This window comes from Mustela nivalis (genome assembly GCF_964662115.1).
Source record: "Mustela nivalis genome assembly, chromosome: 15".
Classification (NCBI taxonomy): domain Eukaryota; kingdom Metazoa; phylum Chordata; class Mammalia; order Carnivora; family Mustelidae; genus Mustela; species Mustela nivalis.
Window position 1 is genome coordinate 9648187 of NC_139034.1, and position 20728 is coordinate 9668914.

General features: G+C 38.2%; 1 protein-coding gene across 20 annotated transcripts in view; it reads left to right on the plus strand.

Annotated features, from left to right (window-relative positions):
- The first annotated feature begins 3491 nt into the window (after positions 1 to 3491).
- The window catches only part of LOC309848534 (nucleoporin p58/p45-like), a 34636-nt gene continuing 17399 nt past the window's right edge, over positions 3492 to 20728 (plus strand). The window contains exons 1-10 of one of the 20 annotated variants that reach the window (XM_082700256.1): positions 5473 to 5636; positions 7200 to 7320; positions 7680 to 7869; positions 9349 to 9384; positions 9822 to 9869; positions 11827 to 11975; positions 14518 to 14628; positions 18985 to 19009; positions 20129 to 20194; positions 20515 to 20677. In XM_082700256.1, the coding sequence (XP_082556382.1) occupies positions 11960 to 11975; positions 14518 to 14628; positions 18985 to 19009; positions 20129 to 20194; positions 20515 to 20677 (381 nt within the window). In that variant the 5' untranslated portion in view covers positions 5473 to 5636; positions 7200 to 7320; positions 7680 to 7869; ... (1 more) ...; positions 9822 to 9869; positions 11827 to 11959. Of the gene's footprint in view, positions 3834 to 4648; positions 4674 to 5468; positions 5637 to 6711; positions 7128 to 7199; positions 7321 to 7679; positions 7870 to 9348; positions 9385 to 9821; positions 9870 to 11802; positions 11976 to 14517; positions 14629 to 18816; positions 18889 to 18984; positions 19012 to 20128; positions 20195 to 20514; positions 20678 to 20728 lie in introns of those variants that run through there. The other 19 variants (XM_082700254.1, XM_082700257.1, XM_082700260.1 and 16 more) reach the window with 19 other exon arrangements.

The window sequence follows — 20728 nt, forward strand, 5'->3', positions numbered from 1 at the left end:
TATTTTATTTATTTGAGAAAGAGAGAGAGCATAGGGGGAAGGAGCAGAGGGAGAGGGACAAGCAGGCTCTGTGCCGAGCACAGCGCCCCACATGGGGCTCGATCCCAGGACCCTGAGATCTCGACCTGAGCTGAAATCCAGAGTTTGAGGCTTAATCAACTGTCCCACCCAGGCACCCAGCGTGTAAGGCAGTTTTAATACATATAATATATAAAGGATTCATATTAAGAAAATATAAAGAACTTCTATAAATAAATTAGAAAAAGGCAGAGGCTCCACAGAAAAATGGGAAAAACATTTAAACAGGACTTCACAAAATAAGACAGACAAAAGTTCAGTAAGCATATATGAAAGTATTTAACTTTATTTTTAATCAGGAAAATTCAAAAACGTTGACACTAACATGTTTTGGCAAGGATGGATAACAGCATGGACTCTCAGACCATGGTTGCTGTTGGGGTGTAATTTGTTACAAAACCTTTCAAGAACAATTTATCTTCCTCTTATCCAGTGGAACACATACATAGCCTAGGAACCATCAACTCACTCCTAAATGTGGATGCTAGAGAATTTTAAACATATGCAATAAGATACATGTCTAATGTTTATAGCAACCCCATTCTAATAGCCCCAAACTGTAAACAATAGCAACAGTAAAATAGGTATATTTCTTTGGAGTTCTAGTTCTGTAGAATGAAGGAGGTAAAGTGTTTTCTTTTTGCTAGTATGACAAGCAGAAGAATTTATATGAGAAAAGGTCTTTGAGGTCCAGTCTTACACTCGGTGTATCTGGAGCCATGTTATAGATTGTAATACTGCTGTTCATTAAGTAGTCTGCTTTCCATCCCTGCAGCGCTCCTCTCCGTGGCAGCTCAGGGGTTACTTCTGCACAAGTTAAACTACTCTGCCAGATGCAAGACAAAAATGCCATACTAAAACTTTTATGAAGTTAAAGGAATACTTTATCAATTTGAATGGCTCCCCCCAAACTCAAACTTTTATCTAACTCAAACTTCTCACTTTCTTTTATAAACTTATATTTTATTTATTTAGTGTTTTTCAAATTAGACTTCACACCCAACATGGGCTTGAATTCACAACCCTGAGAATCAAGAGCTGCATGCTTTACCAACTAATCCATCCAGGTGCCCTTGATAAACTTATTTTTAAAACTGTTTAAGATTTACAGAATGATTGAGAAGTTAATTCCGATATGGCCCACATCAGTTTCCCTTATTATGAATATATATTAGTCCCTATTACATTTTTACATGCACTTTCCTTCCAGCTAACCTTACATGTTTTATTAATCAACATATAAACTGTATGTGCCAAGCATTTTTTTACAATATTTTATTTATTTATTTAAATGACAGAGAGATCGTGAGAGAGAGCACCAGCAGGGGGAGCGGCAGGCAGAAGGAGAGTGAGAAGTAGGCTCCCCGCTGAGCAAGGAGGCTGGTGCTGGGCTCCATCCCAGAACCCTGGGATCGTGACCTGAGTGGAAGGCAGACACTTAACTGACTGAGCCACCCAGGTACTCCTAGGCCAAGCCTTTTGAACTTACTAATTTTATGTTGATAGTCTTCAAAAGTTGTGGAAAGAATACACAATGGAATTAAAAGATGTAGGGAGCCACATTCTATCTTCCTCCAAAAATCATCTGGATCTTTTTTTTCCAGTCAAAATACCCTACATTTTTTCCTCATAGTCCTCTTAGTAACCATCTTATAAGTTATCACTGATAATAGCATTTTCTAGATCACTGAAGCTCTAAAACCCTTGATATTTCATTTTTTCCTCCTCCTGTTCAGTCACTATGAAATTTTTCTTTAAATTACAGTTCAAATACATCACTTTTAAGTTATTCTTATGGTGATGTCCATAATATCTAAAATGCTAGTTAGGTTTTTTAATTAAATACACACAGAGGTAATGTGTAAGTGCTCAGGCTGCCATAACAAAATACTACAGTCTGGGTGGCAACCGAAATTTCTCACAGTTTTGGAGGCTGAGAAGTTCAAGATCAAGGTGCCCATCAGCTCTCCACTTGCCTAAGAAGGCTGCCTTTTAGCTGTATCCTCAAGAAATGGAGAAATAGAGGTCTCTAATGTTTCTTCTTATGAGGGAATCAATCCCATCATGAGGGCGCCACCCTCGTGACCGCATCTAAACCTAAGACCTTCCACAGGCCCTATTTTCAAACACCATCCCATTGGAGGTGAAGGCTTTAACACATGAATTTTAGAGGGACAGGATTCAGTCCACAGGAGGCAGCAATGCCCAACCTCAACACTAGAGAAAGTGCTGCATTAAGAGGAATTGTGAGGCCCGAGCTTAGATTTGTCTTATGGAGGACGAATGCTAGCCTAAAGGGCCACTGGGTGTTTCATCAAGGCAGTGCAGGGGTGAAAATTGTGTTTTAGGAGAGCAAATCTGGTGGTTGCTTATGGGATGAATTTTACTGGAAGAAATCACAAGTAGGAAAAGCATTTGCGGGAGTAATGTAACAATCTCTGAATAAAGACCCACATTATGATGACAGCACCTTAAATGCACCAGACATGAAGCTTTTCCTGATGCTTCTACAAGAGGGGATCTCTTCCTTAAATCTACATTTTTCTTATGTTTAGGGGTTGCTCTTGGAACTCTTAAATTCCGCACTATATTGTGCTTGTTTCTGTACTTAGCCCTTCCACCTGGCAGTTCCTCTGGTAGGTAGCAAAGAGGCGTCAGAGCAATGCAAAACCCAAAGCCAGAAGGCAGCCATCGCCACGATGGGCCTGGATACCCAGACTCCTACCCAGCAGGATACGCTGCAAAAACTTCGTGGACTTGACCACACCGCTTGACGTCCAGGGGGTTTGCTCAGCGCCACCAACGGGATCGGCCACCCCCCACCAAAGGACGCTCTCTGAGCTTTCTGGCTGGCAACTCGCAATGACTGCGCTTATCGGGCTCCAAAAGCTGTGGAGCGGAAGAATGAATTGCTCTCAGTTCATTTCCGAACTGTCAGGGAAAGACAAGCTACCCCTCCTTCTTCGGGAAGGGACGGCAGCCGACCATGGACTGAGCGCGCCTCCTTTCCTCTAACAGGGCTTGGACTGCTCAATAGGGCCCTCCCCACATTGGGATTCCACGCATCCTTTTACCAGTAAGGAAAGACATAAGCAATAATATTCAACAGGCCTGAAGTACAGATTACATCAACACGTATGCAAACACAGAACTAAGGGAACGGTTTTGCTGTTTAAAGCCAAGCGCCTACCCTTTAAGAGCACCGGAGTCCCACCCCTGCAAACCCGTCCCCGCCCACCCACCCCCCCGCAGCCCGCCCCCCCCCCCCGCTTAACCCCCCCTCCGCAGCCCGCCCCCCCCCCCCCGCCCAACTACGGCAGCCCGCCCCCCCTCCCTGTCTACAACCCCCCCGCCCGCGCAGCCCGCACCCTTCTAGGTTGCCCTGCCCCGGCGGGATCCACTCCTCCCATCCCAGGTTGCCTTGCGCGGCGGGCTCGCTCCCGGTTACGTGCGCGCGGCGGGAGCCGGAACGTGCTCTCGGGTGGTTGCCCCACCCACCTCGGCCTTGTTTGTTCAGCCTCTGGAGTTTGAAGTTCCCGCCAGTTCGCGGCTAGGCAAGAGCGATGCTGTTTCGTCCCCCCTTGGCTTTGAGGAGAGAAGAACGTCCAGAACCGCTGCAGCTTGCTTTCGGCGGTGAACCCCGGCGGCCATGTCCACGGGGTTCTCCTTCCGGACCCGCACGCTGGGCTCCACCACCGTAGCCCCCGGCGGGACCGGCGCAGGCGGCGGTTTCTCCTTCGGGACAGGGCATCTAGGTAACTGCGCTTCTGCGCCTTCCCGCCCTGGTCCTCTCCGTGAGACTCCCGTGGGTGGGCCCGTCCCTCTCCCTTCGCGCTGGGTTCCTTTCTAGTGGGTCTGGGAAGAAGAAAGACAGACTTGCGCAGCGCCAGCCTCATAGTCCTGCCGTTTGGGGGCCTGGTCGGGAGGGTGGTCACAGGGGTTGTGAGGTCCCCAGAATCCACAATGGTTCACCCAGTGTCCCTGTCGAGTGGGGTCTGGCTGGGTGAAAGGGCCTGGGGTTTCACGCTGAGCCCTAGCAGTGCGGCAGTCTGAGGCACAGAACGGAGAACGACATTGTGGGTCATTCTGGGGTTTCAGAAAAAGACAATAGGAAAATTTTAAGGGGGACAATTAGAGTTTTATCCCTGATAATTCAGAATTCATTGCAGGATATACGGCTTTGGACATTCCACTGCTTTAATGATTTCGTGGTATTCTAAACGAGCTCACCTCTTGGTACCTCATGGTCCTTTGTTACTGTAGTTTTTTGTTTTAAATACGTGTTGCAGCATTTCTTGGTGGTCATTTTGAACAGTGTGCGTAGTAGTATACGTGAGTGTTATGGTGGAATGACTCACATTGTCTTCTAGTTACACTGAAAACTGTAGGTAGCATATTTATCGTTTTTGTGCAACCTGCTAAACCACCGCTTCAGGCGATGACGAAATACAGTCAGCAGAGGTTTAGAAAAAGACATTAATAATAGTCAAAGGTCATTTTCATGGTGAGAGATTTAATTTTTAGAACTTCGTCTTTTTAAGGTAAAAGGGGAGGAGTTCATTACATCAAGAAGTGTGCATAGAAAATGTTACAAGGTATCTATCTCCTGAAGCTTGAGGGTTGTCATTGTAGAGTAAAAAGCCAAAAGTTATCTTCCTTATATTAAAAAGGGGAGGTACAGGGGCGCCTGGGTGGCTCAGTGGGTTAAGCCTCTGCCTTCTGTTCAGGTCATGATCCCAGGATCCTGGGGTTGAGCTCCGCATGGAGCTCTCTGCTTACCAAGGGGCATACCCCCTGCTTCTCTGCCTACTTGAGAGCTCTCTCTCTCTCTGTCAAATAATAAATAAAATATTTTAAAAAAATTAAAAAAAACATAATTTACCAAGAAAAATGGAGGAGGTACAGACTATACAGTCAAGGAAAAGTCTGGGAATTTCCCTTAATACCTCCTTTTCTCTCTGCACCCTTAATCAGCAAGGCCTGCTAATTTTAATTACCTAGTTTCCATTTGCTTCACTTCCAGTGCCACCGCCCTGTTGCAAGCTCTTGTCATTCATGGAACAGATATTTATTGAACACAGTTCCATATAATGGACTCTGTTTTAGATGGTGAAATAAATAAGGGTACTGGCTCTTTCTTCCAGGTTGTCAACCAGTAACCCTTCTCCGATTTGGCGAAAACTATTCCTATCATCTCCTACTTAGATTAGTTCAATGGAATCGCAATTGCTGTGTCAAAAATATACTTTTTTAAAAAAGATTTTATTTATTTATTTATTTGACAGACAGAGATCACCAGTAGGCAGAGAGGCAAGCAGAGAGAGAGGAGGAAGTAGGCTCCCTCCTGAGCAGAGAGCCCGATGAAGGATTCTATCTCAGGACCCTGGGATCATGACCTGAGCCGAAGGCAGAGGCTTTAACCCACTGAGCCACCCAGGCATCCTGATTTGGTCTCTTTAGGTAAATCATTTTAGGGAAGTTACTCTCCAAGCCTCAGTTCCCACATCTGGAACAGAGATGCTGATGAATAAAGTACTTAACATCATATCTGGCACTTGGTAAGTGCTCCCTAAATGTTACTTTCTAAGTCCACATCAGGGCATGCTGGAGAAGTTAAAACAATATTCCTGACCTGTTGGAGTCAACAGTAACACATTCTGAGGAGCCATTGGCAGATGATAGTGGGTTGAGGCAAAACTTGGTCCTGTTTGGGGTAGCTTTTAAATAAATTTCTCTCCTGTAGAGAAATTTCTCTTTTGCTTTCTTGAGTAAGAAGATACCACTTTGATGTATTTCTTCGGTAATGTTTTCACATTTAATTATGAAACAGTGCCTTGTGTCTTCAGTTATCTTAAGTTGTCAAGAAATTTTAAATATTTTGTCTAAAAATACATAATTTCAGAAAAAATAAAAAAAAATTTCATTGTGCATCTTTCTATATTTATGGAATAGCAGTAAAACCAAATGGGATCACTGAATTATTTGGGAGGGAGGACAGCATAACTACCATTTCCTTAATTTGAGGTCTTCAAAATTTGCCAATAACATTTATTAAAATACCTTTTTAGCTCAGTTGATTAAGTGTTCACAGTTTTGTGCTTTGTTGGTGATACCTTAAACCCTGTTTTGCCAACCTTCTGTACTTCACATACCCATGTTCCTAGAGATAATTTTAAAATCAATGATAAACTAAGACACCGGGCCCACTCCATTTTTTTTGAAAGATTTTATTTATTTATTTGACAGAGAGAGATTACAAGTAGGCAGAGAGGCAGGCAGAGAGAGAGAGAGGAGGAAGCAGAATCCCCGCCGAGCAGAGTGCCCGATGCAGGGCTCAATCCCAGGACCCTTTTTTTGACCCCCTACTCAGTGTTGATGACTGGTTTCAAGTTCTGTTCCCCTCACAGTGATTGGCTGTTGTAATACATTGTATAAAATGTGTTTAGTTGAATTTATTAAGGTCCTAATGTTGACAGTAATAACATTTATTAAGTGAAGTTAATTCACCATGCCTAATCTCTCAATCTTTTGCAAAAAATCTGTTAAGTGGGCACAGTTATTAACATTTTGCATATGAGGAAACAGAGGATCAAGAAGGCTAAGTTATGTCATACAAGTCCCAGGACATTGGAGAGCTGTCCCTGGAACCCAGCCATAACACTGCTACCTCCTTAAATTGCAGTGTCCCAGACATAAGCTTTTTAAAACTGACCTTGACTTCTCTTGGGATTATGTCTGTTTGGAAGGGCAGGCAAGACAGAATAAAGATACCTATATAGGATGAATGGGAGCTCCCATTATGTTATGTGTTATAGTCTCTTTTAACTCTCCTGTACAATTTTTGGAGTGTCAGGTTGTTGAGACATTTTGTTTATTTTAATAATTTGTTCTCCCACTATAGTTAGCAAATATGAGCCCTTGAGTTTTGATAAGAACATTTGAAAGTTGTGAACTTTGTTCACATCACTTGCTATCACCAGCTGTTCTTTTTGAGCTTTCAGAAACTCTGAAGAGAATTTCTGCTTATGAACACATAATCTGGATAGAGGGTAATTTTTACTTTGTATTTTCCTCTTGCCAGGTTATGTTTAGTCCTTTTCCTCTTCTCACCCCTACCCCAGTTCTTGATGCTGTTTTGGTGACAAGAAAAGTAACTGTATCTCCCTGTCCCTGCCTAAATCCAAGAATATGGTGATAAAGCAACAGAGAGGTGGCAAAGATCACTTAAAAGAACTTTTCTGAGTATGTTTTATTTTTCTTTATTTAGTAGTTGGGAAAGAACGAATGTATTTAGAAATATGGACTATACGTGAGTCATTCAAGAGGAAAATGATCTACATTCATAGGACTTCTCTGTGGCCATTTTAAAATACGCTGTCAATAAAACTTAGAGAAGGAGAATATGTGATACTGTTTATGATTTCCTTGGGATCTGAAATCTTTTGAATGTGACTTATTTTTTAAAGAGAACAGGAGACTATTTGAATTGGGTTGGTTAAAAATCAATTGTTAGTTCTTTATGTATTCTATGGCAATATATTGAATATGTGAAAAGAAAGAAAGTGTTTAACCTTGAAGAGTTAATTTTTATTTTTCTTTAGGAAATACTGGTTCCAGTAGACTTTATTTTGTGTTCTTTATAAATAAGAAACCCTTCAGTGGGTCTCAATTTTGGAACTCTTGGAAGCACTGCAACTCCTGCCACGACATCTGCTCCTTCAGGTGGTTTTGGAACCGGGCTCTTTGGAACAAAACCTACCACTGGGTTCACTCTGGGAGGAACAAATACAGGTAAGGAGGATTGTCACATTTCAGGGAGTAGCTATGGGATATTCTTTTTAAGGTTCCGGTTTATATCTCTGCCCTTTATAGGGATTGTCATTGGTGTCAGACCTAAAAAATGGTAAATATTAAGATGGAAAGATATATAGGGATGTTGACTTAAGGGCCAGTGGTAGGCCTAACATTGGTTATGATCTATTCTAGTGTAAATGAAAACACCCATTAAGGGTTCTTGGATGGCTCAGTTGGTTAAGGGTCTAACTCTTGATTTCCACTCGGGTCATGATCTCATGCTTGCAGAATGAGACCTTCTTTGGGCTTTAAGCTCCTTGGGGAGTCTGCTTGAGATTCTCGCTCTATTTCCCTCTCCTCCTGTTGCATACTGCACCCCCCTCCCCCAAGCTCTTTCTCAAAAATAAATAAATCTTCAAAAAAGAAGAGAAACAAATTTGAAGAAATGTGATTTTTTAAAGAAAGATTTTACTTATTCATCAGAGAGAGCTAGAATAAGCAGGGGGAGCAGGTGGCAGAGGGAGAGGCAGGCTCCTCACTGAGCAAGGAGCCCATTGCAGAACTTGATCCCAGGACCCTGGGATCATGATCTGAGCTGAAGGCAGCCGCTTAAACAACTGAGCCAAGCAGGCATCCCAAGATTTCTTTTCAAAATAACTTCTTTTTTGGTATATTTGACACAAAGAAGATATACCTCTTTAAATATAAAGAATTAAATTAATTTTTACAAGAGAGTATATAATGCAGTGTTTCACCTTAGTGAAGATAAATCAAGTTTACCAATTTGGACGTTTTTAATTTGCAAATATGGGGCAGTCAGCATCCTTTCTTGCTATAACATTATAATTTACCTTCCTAAGAGACGTTTTAAGTTTTTATATTATTAAAAGAGTTGTTTCGATGGGAAAAGGGCAAGAAGTCAAGGTTTCTGGTAGCCATTTCGGTAATAAAAATCTGTTTTTTAATACTTAAAGATATTTGGTTATTAAAAATATGTGTCAGTAATGCTGCCATTTCAAAAGCTTATTTCTTTATTTACTCTTTATTCTGTACCCGCAGGGCCTCTTGGTCTCTGTTACCACTTTATGCATTGACATTCCGGCTTTGATTGCAACTTTTCACAGCCACACATAGAAAATGTAAGAACTGCAGGAATGCGGGAGCCTCCAGTGAGCTCCTTGAAACGACTTTGTGTGGCAGTGTTGGCTTAGAGTAGCTTTTATTCTCCTTGCCTAATGTTGTTATAAGCAGTAGTTGTTTGCATTTATAAATCTTATTCCCTATATAATTATATATAGCCGGTAATATGAAAACCAGTGCTCTAGGAAGAACGTTTCTATTAGCGGTCATGGTAGAAGATACTGGTTGTTGTAGTATCATATCCTGAGGATGACTCTAAGTCTTGCCCTTGTAATAACCCCCCAAAAATATCATCTGCCATTGATGATTAAATTTTATTTCTCTTTTTGTCCCCAGGAATAGCAACAAGTATAACTACAGGATTAACTCTGGGTAAGAATTTTTTGAGGAAAGATCCCAGATCTGTGGTTTTCTTCTCTTCTCTTTCTTATTATTTCACAGAGCTGGGGTATAGAAGGAAGCATGTAAGGAACCTAATAGATCACAGACACTGACTCATTATACAGCCTTTCAGTACTGGAGTTTTTAAAAAAGTCAATGACTGTTTAATTCAGGAAAAAAAACTTTAAATACAGCAATGGTTTTTTTCCTCTGGTTGTTTATTTTACATTGTATTTTTATAGTCATTTGAACCCTTTTAGTGGAAAAAAAAAAAAAAAAGCAACAAACTCTAGACCAGAAGTCTTAGAATTAAGCCTTGTTGTAATTCCAAATTATTGTGAGGTCTTAGGTAGTCATGTAGTATCTGGCAGCTTTTGGTTATCTGTAAAACAAGGGTAGGACTGAAAAGTTTTTGTATTTCTTTTCAGCTCAAAAATGCCATGGTTCTCTGTAGCGATACGCCAAAGGGAATGTGAGTAAGTAGGATGACAGTTAATAATGTCAAAGGAGGGAGAAGGGGTGTGGGGTTATGGACATTGGGGAGGGTATGTGCTTTGGTCAGTGCTGTGAAGTGTGTAAACCTGGAGATTCACAGACCTGTACCCCTGGGGATAAAAATATATGTTTATAAAAAGTAAAAAAATAAAAAAATAATAATGTCAAAGGAAATGAATGAATCAAAGGACAGTGAGGAAACTCAGTCAAAGTTAAATTTATTAATTAACATTTGAAGTAAACCAAAGATTGGTGGACTTTGTTCATTTGGATGCTACTCACCTGTGACCAGCAGAAAGTGTAACCCATTTGTTCACTACCAGAGTTTTGGACAGGATTGGCTTCAGGGCAAGCAGTCGGATTCTCTTGTTTTCTGAGATTTTAGAACCCATACAGGATTTTAGAGCACTGTACCCTGGCAGGAATTTCTGGTTGTGGTAAGGGCAATCCAGAAGTCTAATTTCTGGAAGCTGCTTCTCCCAGTGCCTTTAGGGAAAGCCAAAATGCAGGTCATTATGTATTTCCTCATTTAATAGTTTTGAGCAGCTACTACTTCCTAACTCTGTGGCCTTGGGTATACATAATGCTTTGAACATTTAGTATTAGCTGTTGGTGTGGTGATGATACTGGTGGTGCAGGTGATACTAATGTTGTCAAGAGCATGAGCATGAGTAAGGCATTCAGTGGGTGATGAGGTGAAGGTGACTGGCAGGTATAGTAACATGTTCTTGTATGACCTGATAAGTGCTCTAACATGTATGAAAGGCACCAAGAGAAGTAGAGGAAGATAAGAGTAGAAGTTTATTTTGGGGGCAGGAAACATCATTCCTGATGGAGACGTGCAACTGCCCAGTCATAAGGGGATTCAGGGAAGTAGGAAAAGTGTTTGGTTAGAATTTAGGTTTCAGAAGTGGGAATGGTAGGGAGAGAGGGGGTGTGAAGAGCAGATTGGAAGTAGATAGGAAAAGTGGTTGTGTGCCACGCCTTTTGACTCTAGGGTAGAGTTAGTATAGAGGTAATAAGAGCCTTCAGTCAGAGAGAATCACCAGGGTATTATTTTTTGTTGGTGTTCTCGCTTCTTCTTTTTTAAAGTGACTGAAATAATTCCAAGAATAGATTAAAGTTTAGAGGGACAGAAACAAATTAAGAGGTTATAATTGTTCTTGAGAAGAAGATGACATGAGCTAAGTGTTTTGAGGATGCTTGTAATCCAGAGCTATTTCTGCAGTAGAATCAGCAGGATTCGTGGCTAGTAGAATGCAGGAGAGAGAAGGGATGTCAGGGGTGATTATGGTTTCTGGCTTGAGCAACTGCGTGGACCACGGCAGGGGGTTTAGGAAACGTTTTGTGTAGGGAGGCGTAGAGGTGGAAAGTTAAGGGACATCCCGGTAGAGCTAACCAGTGGAGACTCTGGTAGGTGTAGACTTAGGCCCGTGTTGCCCTAGCTGAGATCCTGTAGTTGGGAAGTATGGGAGCAGGCCTGGAGCTGTAGGCAGTATCATTTAAGAACTGAACAGAGGAAGGAGATGGACAAAAGCAGACTGGAAGGAGTAGCCAGAGTTGACAGAAGTAAAGGAAGAGGAAACAGTAGAGAATGGTGGTTTAAATAGCGTTGGAGGGGAGGAATATTTTTCTGTTTAGTATAGAGCAAAGGAAGGGTAAGTGCTGTTTTAGGTAAATCTAGGGGTAGAACTGAAATTGGATTTCAATATGACCACATTGATGGGACTTTTTCTTGCTTTTCCTAAGATCATAGCATCCTCTTTTAATTATTCATCATGATTTGGCTCCAACTTCTATATTTTCCTTTTTCATACTTACCCACATATTCTTCTAGCTACAAAAGTAGGGTCACGAACTTTTAGGGATCCTGATTGAAACCGATGTAATACATATACAGTCCTGGTAAAATAGGATTTGTTTGTTTGTTTGACTCAGAAACGCCAGCTACTACATCTGCATCTACAACAGGTTTCAGTTTAGGATTCAGTAAACCTGCCGCATCTGCCACACCATTTATCTCCCTATTACTTCTACCTCAGCTCGTGGTCTTACTCTTTCGTCTGCTCTGATGTCAACTCCAGCAGGTGAGGCAGAATGGAAAAGTCACGTTTTGTGGTTGAATTTTATTTTGTTTTTGGCTAGTGAATGTAGGTATCCACCTTATTCAAGATAACTTGAAAAGTTTTTTGCTTCTCAGTATTGACTGACTATATAAAGAAACAAAGAAGGGCCTGTTTAAGGAGCCTATAAACTATACTAGAGAAATTTATCAAGAAATGGTAGTTGTACAGTCTTGGATCATTTGGTATCTAAGTTTGTTGCAAAACAACTTGACCTTTCAAGCCCTGGTTTTAAGAATGGCTTTCCATTACAGGCATCAGGAAAGGGTATTAGTGTGCTTCGAAGAAAAGGTTTTAGAACACAAGTATTAAATTTATTCTAGTCAAGCAAAATACTAAAGTATCAATTCAATTGGCAGAGAATACTTCATATTTTCCATCTTGGATTGATTTTTCATTTCTTTCTTATTTTGAAATTAGCTTCATGTTAAGGATTCTGTCGATGTTTTGAGTATTAAGATATACTATAAATATATTTATATATAAATATAAATGAATGAATAATAGAGGAGACATGATACTATAAATAATATAATATAATACCATGTAGGAGTGAGAAGAGCTTTCCTCTGATTTGAAAACATTGTATAATTATCTCACTTAGCAATATAATACCAAGAATTTCTCTTTAACAATTTATGTGTTAGGAAAAACATTTTTTGGCTATGAAACATGTTAAAATCATAGCATTCCCAGTAATACATAGGTTCATGTATAATGGCTATTTAATATCAGAAGTTTTACTCAACACCTCGTACGTGTCTAATACTTGGTCGTGTGGGAGAGATGAAGGAGAATGACCTAGTGTTTTCTATTAAACAGCTCTTTCATGTCCTCCGTTTAGGTACTAAATTTAGTGAAGAAACTCTGGGTCAGTGGAAGGGGAAAAAAGGAGTTGGTGAAGATAATCTGTAAAAATTTGTAGCATTCAGGTTTGCATTATCTTTCAGATACTTGTCTTGGTCACTGTAGTCTCACCTTGTAGGTATTCAAAATATCTCCTAATAACTGAATCACTGGATGACTGTAACATACATTTCTTTGTAGGATAAGTGTTTAAACATCTCTCCTAAAGAGTCCTATGAGAGCAAAACACAAAAATAACAGAAAGGGGAGGTGGAGGATTGTTTTTGTGTCTTTCTAATGAGTTTATAGGCCTGCTACAATTTTTCTTAGGCTCTAGACACATGTCAGTGCTTGATTTATGGTTGTGCTAACTAAACATACCCCTGTATTTTTTTTTTTTAATGGACATTCATTTAGCTATATTTTTTTTTAACACATTGTTAGTATTTAAATCCACTCTTCATATATCCCCTGCTTTTATTCAGTACCTCTACTGTTTCCTCTGTTTAAAGTAAATAGCATCTGTCCAAAAAGAACCACAGTTATGTGAGCTTGGTAATGCATGGACTTAGATGATTTAACAATGCGTGGTCTTTAAAATTTTGCTAGTTGTTTTACAAGCATACCTTCATGACTTAAGATTAACTGTAGTTTAGCCCCTTCAATTCCTTTTGTCAGTGAGGTAGGATTTAAATAAATGAAGTCTATTTCTTTTATTAAATTTTTTTTGAAAAAGCTTGGGAGTATGATATTTGATGTTTGAACTGTAAGGCTTCTAACTCTCAGTTCTTTAGATTTCATGAATAATGAAACTATTTGCTTTATAAGATTTATAAGATTTCAGCAAATCTTATAAATCATTACCGGATTATTTTATTATTATTATTATTATTATTAATTTATTTATCTGTTACCAGCTTTCCTGAGGTATAATTGAGAAGTAAAAGTGTAAGATATTTAAAGTATAGAGCATAGTGATTTCATATATACATGCACATTGTAAATGCCCATCAAGTTAATTAACACATCCAATACTTGATAATTTAAAAAGTATCCAATTACAAAGCTTGACTAGAGGACAAGAAGTATTCACCTGGAAATATACAAACTAAAACTGCTTTTTCAGGAGGATTTAAAAAAAACAAGTAGTATGTTCACATTTATTGAATTAACAGATAAACTCTGACCTTTTTAGTAAAGAAAAATTAATAGACCCATAAATACAGAGAACTGATGGTTGCCCGAAAGGGTAGGGAGGACAGGCAAAATGGCTGACGGGGAGTTGGTACAACCTTCCAGTTATGGAATCAGTCACAGGGATGGATATAATCCGTGGTATTGTAATAAGGTTGTATGGTGACAGATAGGGTAGTGACACTTGTGGTGAACATAGCATGTATAGAGTTTTCAAGTCACTGTTGTACACTAATGTGACATTGTGTGTCTACACTTTAAAAAATTACCTAAAACGTAAAGAAGTTAAAATTATATTATCCAGACTACATACACCATTAAATCCCAGCTTTAGACTTATTCCATGTTATTTGCTTAAAGCAATTTTGAAGAAAAATGGGATCCAGCTTGAAAGCATTTGAGAATTTTGTCCATTGAGGGAAAATCATTGTAAAGACTTTGTAAATTATATTTGGTTTATTTGTAGGACTTGGACAGAATGCTTTAGGCTTGACTTTGGGAACCACAGCAGCTACTTCAACTGCAGGCAATGAAGGTCTTGGTGGTATAGATTTTCGTACCTCATCAGATAAAAAGAGTAAGTAATGTTCTGTTCCAACAGTAACTTAAATTTCTATGTCAGTAAGATTTTTAGTTACATGTTCAGTAGTAAAGTTTTTACTTTTACATTTACTTTATATCTCACAAATTTTTTGTGTATTATGTGTTTAAGATTTTATTTTCATAGAAAACTGAGTTTTGTTTATGCATACAGTTATGTAGCTAACAGTGTGTGTATTAATATATGTTCTTAAGTTGGGATCATGAACACATGTATGGTATATAAGTTGATACTTGAACAACATGCTTTGAACTGGTTAGGTCCACTTATATGTGAATTTTTTCCAGTAAAAGTGGAGTCCTGTAAATGTGTTTTCCTTACAATTTTCTTAATATTTTCTTTTCTCTATCTTACTTTATTGTAAGAATGCAGTATGTCGTACATATCACATACAAAGTGTGTGTGAATAGACTTTATATTGTCAGTAAACATTCTGGTCAGCAGGAAGCTATTAGTAAAGATTTTGGGGAGTCAAATTATGTGTATATTTTCAACTGCCTGGGGGTTTAAGACCCTTAATCCCTACATTGTTCAAAGGTCAACTGGATTGCTTTGTAACCTGTTCTTTCTCATATGTTATATCGCCAATATTTGTCAGTTCAGTAATTCTTTAGGAGTGTTTTATTGCTGCTTAAATCAGCTTTATGAATCGATACATCATTAATCAGCCATCCTTCCATTATTAGTGTTTGTATTCAGTTCGTATATTCTAGGAAGTATCAACATATTGAGCATCTTTATGGGGAGAGGCAATGTGTTATTGTAGCTTAAGGGGATAGACTTGAGCCTAACTCTGGCTTCAGATCCCCTCCACTGTTGATAAGCTCTGTGACCTTGTTCAAGTTATTTATCCCTCTGTGCTTTAGTTTCTTTATCTGTAAAGTGGGGGAAAAGAACAGTAACTACTTGACATTGTTGGTCCAAGGTTTACAGTTTATAAGACTTCAGTAGAGCCAGGCACATAATAAATGCTCTCTATGTGTTTGTTTTTCTTATAAATTTTCATTCATATTTTTGATTATTTTTTAAAGACAAATACCTAGAAACTGAATCACTGGCTTAAAGAGAGGGAGATTTTTGGAGACTCTTGGTAAATATTGTAAAATTACTTTCTAGATAGAGTTTACCAATTACCCACCAGCCAGTATGAAAATGCCGTTCTCACTGTGCTCTTGTAATGCTGAATATTCTTTTTAAAAAATTACCAATCCAGATTCATTTTGAAATATGTTTTAGTTTTGTTGATTCCCTGTGCATGATTTTTTGTTTTGTCTTGCATTGTGTCTTCTGCCTCTGATGAAAGCATGTTTCTCGTATTGCATTGAATCCTCTGAAAAACTTAGAATGATTAACAGTTGAAGGTGTCCATATATCTGTGCAAGAATTTTTTATTTGGATGTAGACGATTCTAGGGTGAAGTACTGTTTTAAAAGCTGGCTATCCTAAAATCCTTTTAAACTTAGAAAATTTAGGATAACTTTGAATGAAAATTGATTTTTATTTTATTTTACTTTTTTTTTTAAAATTTTATTTGACAGAGAAGAAGAGACAGCTAGAGAGGGAATACAAGTGGGGAGTGGGAGAGGGATAAGCAGGCTTCCTGCTGAGCCAGGAGACTGATCTGGGGCTTGATCCCAGGACCCTGGATCATGACCTGAGCTGTGGGAGATGTTTAACAACTGAGCCACTCAGGCGCCCCGAAAATTGATTTTTAACCATAGTGGTTTGTCTCTTGGTTTTACTTAGTTTTCTTTGTAGCCGCATCAAAATTAGAAGAAATTATCTTAGATGTTTTAGCAGCTTTTTTTATTAATCAGCTGAAGCAGTCTGGTACCCTTGAACTACTTTGATTTTAATTATGAAACTGGTTCTCTCTTTATTGTAATTGCTTTTAGGCTCCACATGGAAGACTTGATTGAGGCAAAGGAGTAAGAGAAATATAAGGAGTTAATCTCCCTTCGCGCCCTTCCCCCCACCCCCGCGCCACTCCACCTTCCCCCATTGTCTTCTTCTTGTGTTGTGCCTCAGAGTTGAAACAAAGGGGTATGTAGAGTAAGTGCACATGACCTGATATACCACATCCAGTTCCTTTAACCTGCTATACGTGTCCAGGGGTTCTTTATTAATCTAAAGGATTTCTCTGTTTCCCTAGCTGCTGCATCAGTTAGCCTGGACCTGCTGTATTGGGTTTGATAGATGAAGAGGGGTAGGAAGCAGTGGTCTATAAGTGGGGGCAGCATGGAGTAAGATCTAGAGACAAGGATGCTCTTTACTCTTTTGAAGAACTGCTGGAAAACCGGCGAGCCGCAGCATGGGAAGATCAGATTCCAGATGTCATAAAGGGAAGGGCCGTGTATGTCATCTTAAAGAGTTCTGTAATTACACGGAGGACAGTTGAAACCCACTAGGGTTTTGATGTGAATAATATGACATGAGATACGTGTTTGAAGAAGAGCATTCTGGCAGCCATGTGGAAGATAATGTGCAGGAGGGCAGGAACAGAGGTGGAGTGCTGACAGTGAGCTTTGACAGCAGTCCACAGGTATTACAGATGCCAAGCTAGATGGACTAGTCAGGGCCCACGGTCGGCCAAAAACAGGCCCAAGTTTTCTATACGCAGATTTGTGTGTATAGAGACTTCTGTAAATATAATAAAAATGGAATATCAAAGAGAGAGCAAAATAGGACGCTAATGAATAAAAAAGTTGCAGTCTGTGGGATAAAAATTAAATCCCTCCTTTATCTTACTGTGTCTCGTCCAGTCAAAGGCTTGCATTGGTAGAACATGGATATCAATTTCAGAAATGTTAAACTATGAAAGAGAAATATCAACATACAAAGTAAGGAAAAATAAATTGTAGTTAGATTAAAAAGGTAAACAAAAGAAACCCTATGGACAAAGGCAAAAGGTAAAGGACAGGTTGGAAGTAAAATACTTGCTGTTTCGATGCTTTTTTTCTTCACATTTTATCATCCGAAATTGAGATGTATCTTGAAATCAAGGTCTCATTTTAGAAATAGACACATAAAGTGTATGTATGAGATAATTAATATGCTTATTGTTGAAATAGCTCTGAGAAGTCAGTGAGAAACATACCTCAGATATACCTCAAATAGCCTGAATAGACCATTCACTCAAGGAGAAATAGGCTTGTCTAATTAATATTTGAAATGTTTCACTTAGTACTGTCCGAAATATGAATTTAGATGATAATGAAGTGGCATTTCTCACCTATGTACTGGCAGTGATTGTTTCAGAAAAATGTCCATTGTTGTTGAGGGTGTGACGGAAAAATTACTTATTCGTAGTAGGTGGGAAGATAAATTGGAACAGTTGTTTTAAAGGATCAGTTTGATAATACGTAGGTTTTCCTTGATGTAATCTTTGACCTATAAATTCCTCTTTTTGTGGAATACAAATAAAGTCATGCACAAGTATTTGGAGATAAAGGCATTGACTGTAGCAGCATTGTTTATATAGTAAAGGCATATATGTTAAGAAGAGGGTTGGGCATAAAGTTTCTGATACAGCTATGTCATCAGAATTCTGTGGTCATTTAAAATCATGTTAAGTGACATGAAAAAGACTTAATTTCAACATCCTGAGAAAATATGTGCACATAACTTATGTCATCCCGATCACGTTTAAAAATGTGTGTGTAAGTGCCAAAACAGGTTGAAAAAGGAACCATTAAGGTTCTCTGATGGGATAAAGTTTTGTGTGTTCCTGTATTTCCTTCATTAAGCAGGTCTTATTTTGCAGTGTGAAGTAAATTCTGGAAAAGCAGAAAGTGAGTCACTGCATTTTGCTGATGGAGCATTTTTACTTTTCTACTTTTAGACATACACTAATAATGATAACCACTAAATAAGTGTTCTTAAGAAAGCTGTTGATCTATCTGCACACATTAAAAACATCATCTTAAAAAATTGCTGCTTTTGTAAAATATTTAGAGACATCCGGGTAGTCTGACATATTTTAGTATTCTAAACTGATAGAATCTAAGAAAGCATCCAGTAGAACTTGCAGGAGGTCAACTGTGCTAAGCAAGAATATTTTTCATAGAAGATAGTTGAAAGAGGAAGAATCTTGCCCTTGAAAGAAAGAGATACAAATCAGCTAAGTAACTATCTGTTTATGTGTATGCAAACATGTTCCCATAGTATGTTGTTTGGAGTTTGTGACAAGTGACCTCATATGATGTCTACGAGGCTGTCCAAAAAATGCTTAGAAGTTTCTGTTTATACCTAAGTTTGTGTTAAATTAAAACTTGAATTTGGAATACATTGTTAAATGACCTGTTTTTACATAAAGCTTCTTGAATTTTCTAGGTGATAAAACAGGAACAAGACCAGAGGAAGTTTACAATTTAACTTTCAAAGTATTTTATTTGAAGAATTTTATTTGTTAATTTATAGGCAGGTGGTCTCATCGGAAGTAAAAGAAACTATATAGACATTTAGAAGAAAAATTCCTTGAATCAGTTTTTGTGTAAAGTAAAATAATAAACATATGCTCTGGGAAGATTTTGGAAGGTCAGATCTTTAATTTTTAGTCATTAGGAAAGTTTATAACCAATGCTTTCTGGAATACTTTATGATCAGTTTTAGGTATATATACCTTTTCTATATAAACTACTATACCAGTCCCATTTATTTTCTGATGATGAAGAGGGAGAAAAGCCTCTATCTATAATATACATCAGATAGGTTTGAAGATCACTATTTTTACTAGCACTTACATTTTCTCACCTAATTTGTATTACATTAGATAAAACATTTGTAAATAAATAATCAAGTTCATGCCTCCAAAATATCTTCTGTATACTTTAGCCCTATTGCATAAATGAGAAAGCTGTAGGAGACTGAGGTTTGCTTCAGTTTTTATCAAGGAAGTAGTAGCAGATCTGTGACTGAATTTTAACTCATAATTCCATTACAGCATGCCACATTTCACCTCTTCCTTTTCTCATTAAATATTTATGATTCCCTTCATCTATCCTTGGTTTTATTTTGTTGAAGAATAAATTGAAATTCTAAAAATCAAGTAAAATATAATGAGAATCTCTATTATGAGAAGTTTGTAGACTTTCTTTAATGAATGCTTTAATATTTTTGAACGAAATAAAAGGTCAGTCATAGAGTTTTTGAGCCAGGGGAACTTAGTTCAATATTTAATCTCTTGTATTTTCTAATTTTTTTTCTTAAACATTTGGTCAGATGCATTTATGTGTACTTCTGATAGGTGCCAGTCCTTTTAGAAGAGAAATCTCCCTGTCAGATGAATTGTTAAAGCTATTTTAAAGGTCAGGAAAAAACATTTTTTTTTTTATAAAGAGATTTGAAATCAACCATAAGAGCTATAAATGGGGAATATTTGTTTTACCTCCTCCCCTTTAACACTTATGTAGTGGAACTCAGCTGTCAGCTTTTTAGAACCTCAATGGATTTAATCTATCTGTGGCATTTTTCTCAGGGATAGTAAAGCACTGAAGGATGAAAATCTCCCTCCTGTCATCTGCCAGGATGTTGAAAACTTCCAGTAAGTGTGTCAAATGTAATTTGATATACCATGTTGAAGAATGTTAGAATCTATTTTAAGGGGAACATCTCTTCTTCCTCTTAAACATTTTAACTTGGGTGTTGGTAAAAATTTTAATATTTTTATAAACAAAGCAGAATAATGGGAATTAAAATTCTTTTATTGTCAATCTGAAAAAAGCATGTGAACTGTGGATGAATTTTTAATATTTCCTTTTTAAAAAACACTAGGACTCTGACCAGCCTATAGTAAATATACTTTTTTCCTATTGGAAATCAAAGGTGTATTTTTTTGGAATTCACTTTTATGTATCTTTTTAGGAAATTTGTGAAGGAACAGAAACAGGTACAAGAAGAAATTAGTAGAATGTCTTCAAAAGCCATGCTTAAAGTACAAGAAGATATTAAAACTCTGTCACTGGCTGCCAGTGGATTACAGAGGAACACCCTCAGTATTGACAAGTTGAAAATAGAAACTGCTCAGGTAAACTAACTTAAAGTAATTTTATTGTAGGGTTTTGTTTCATTTTATTTA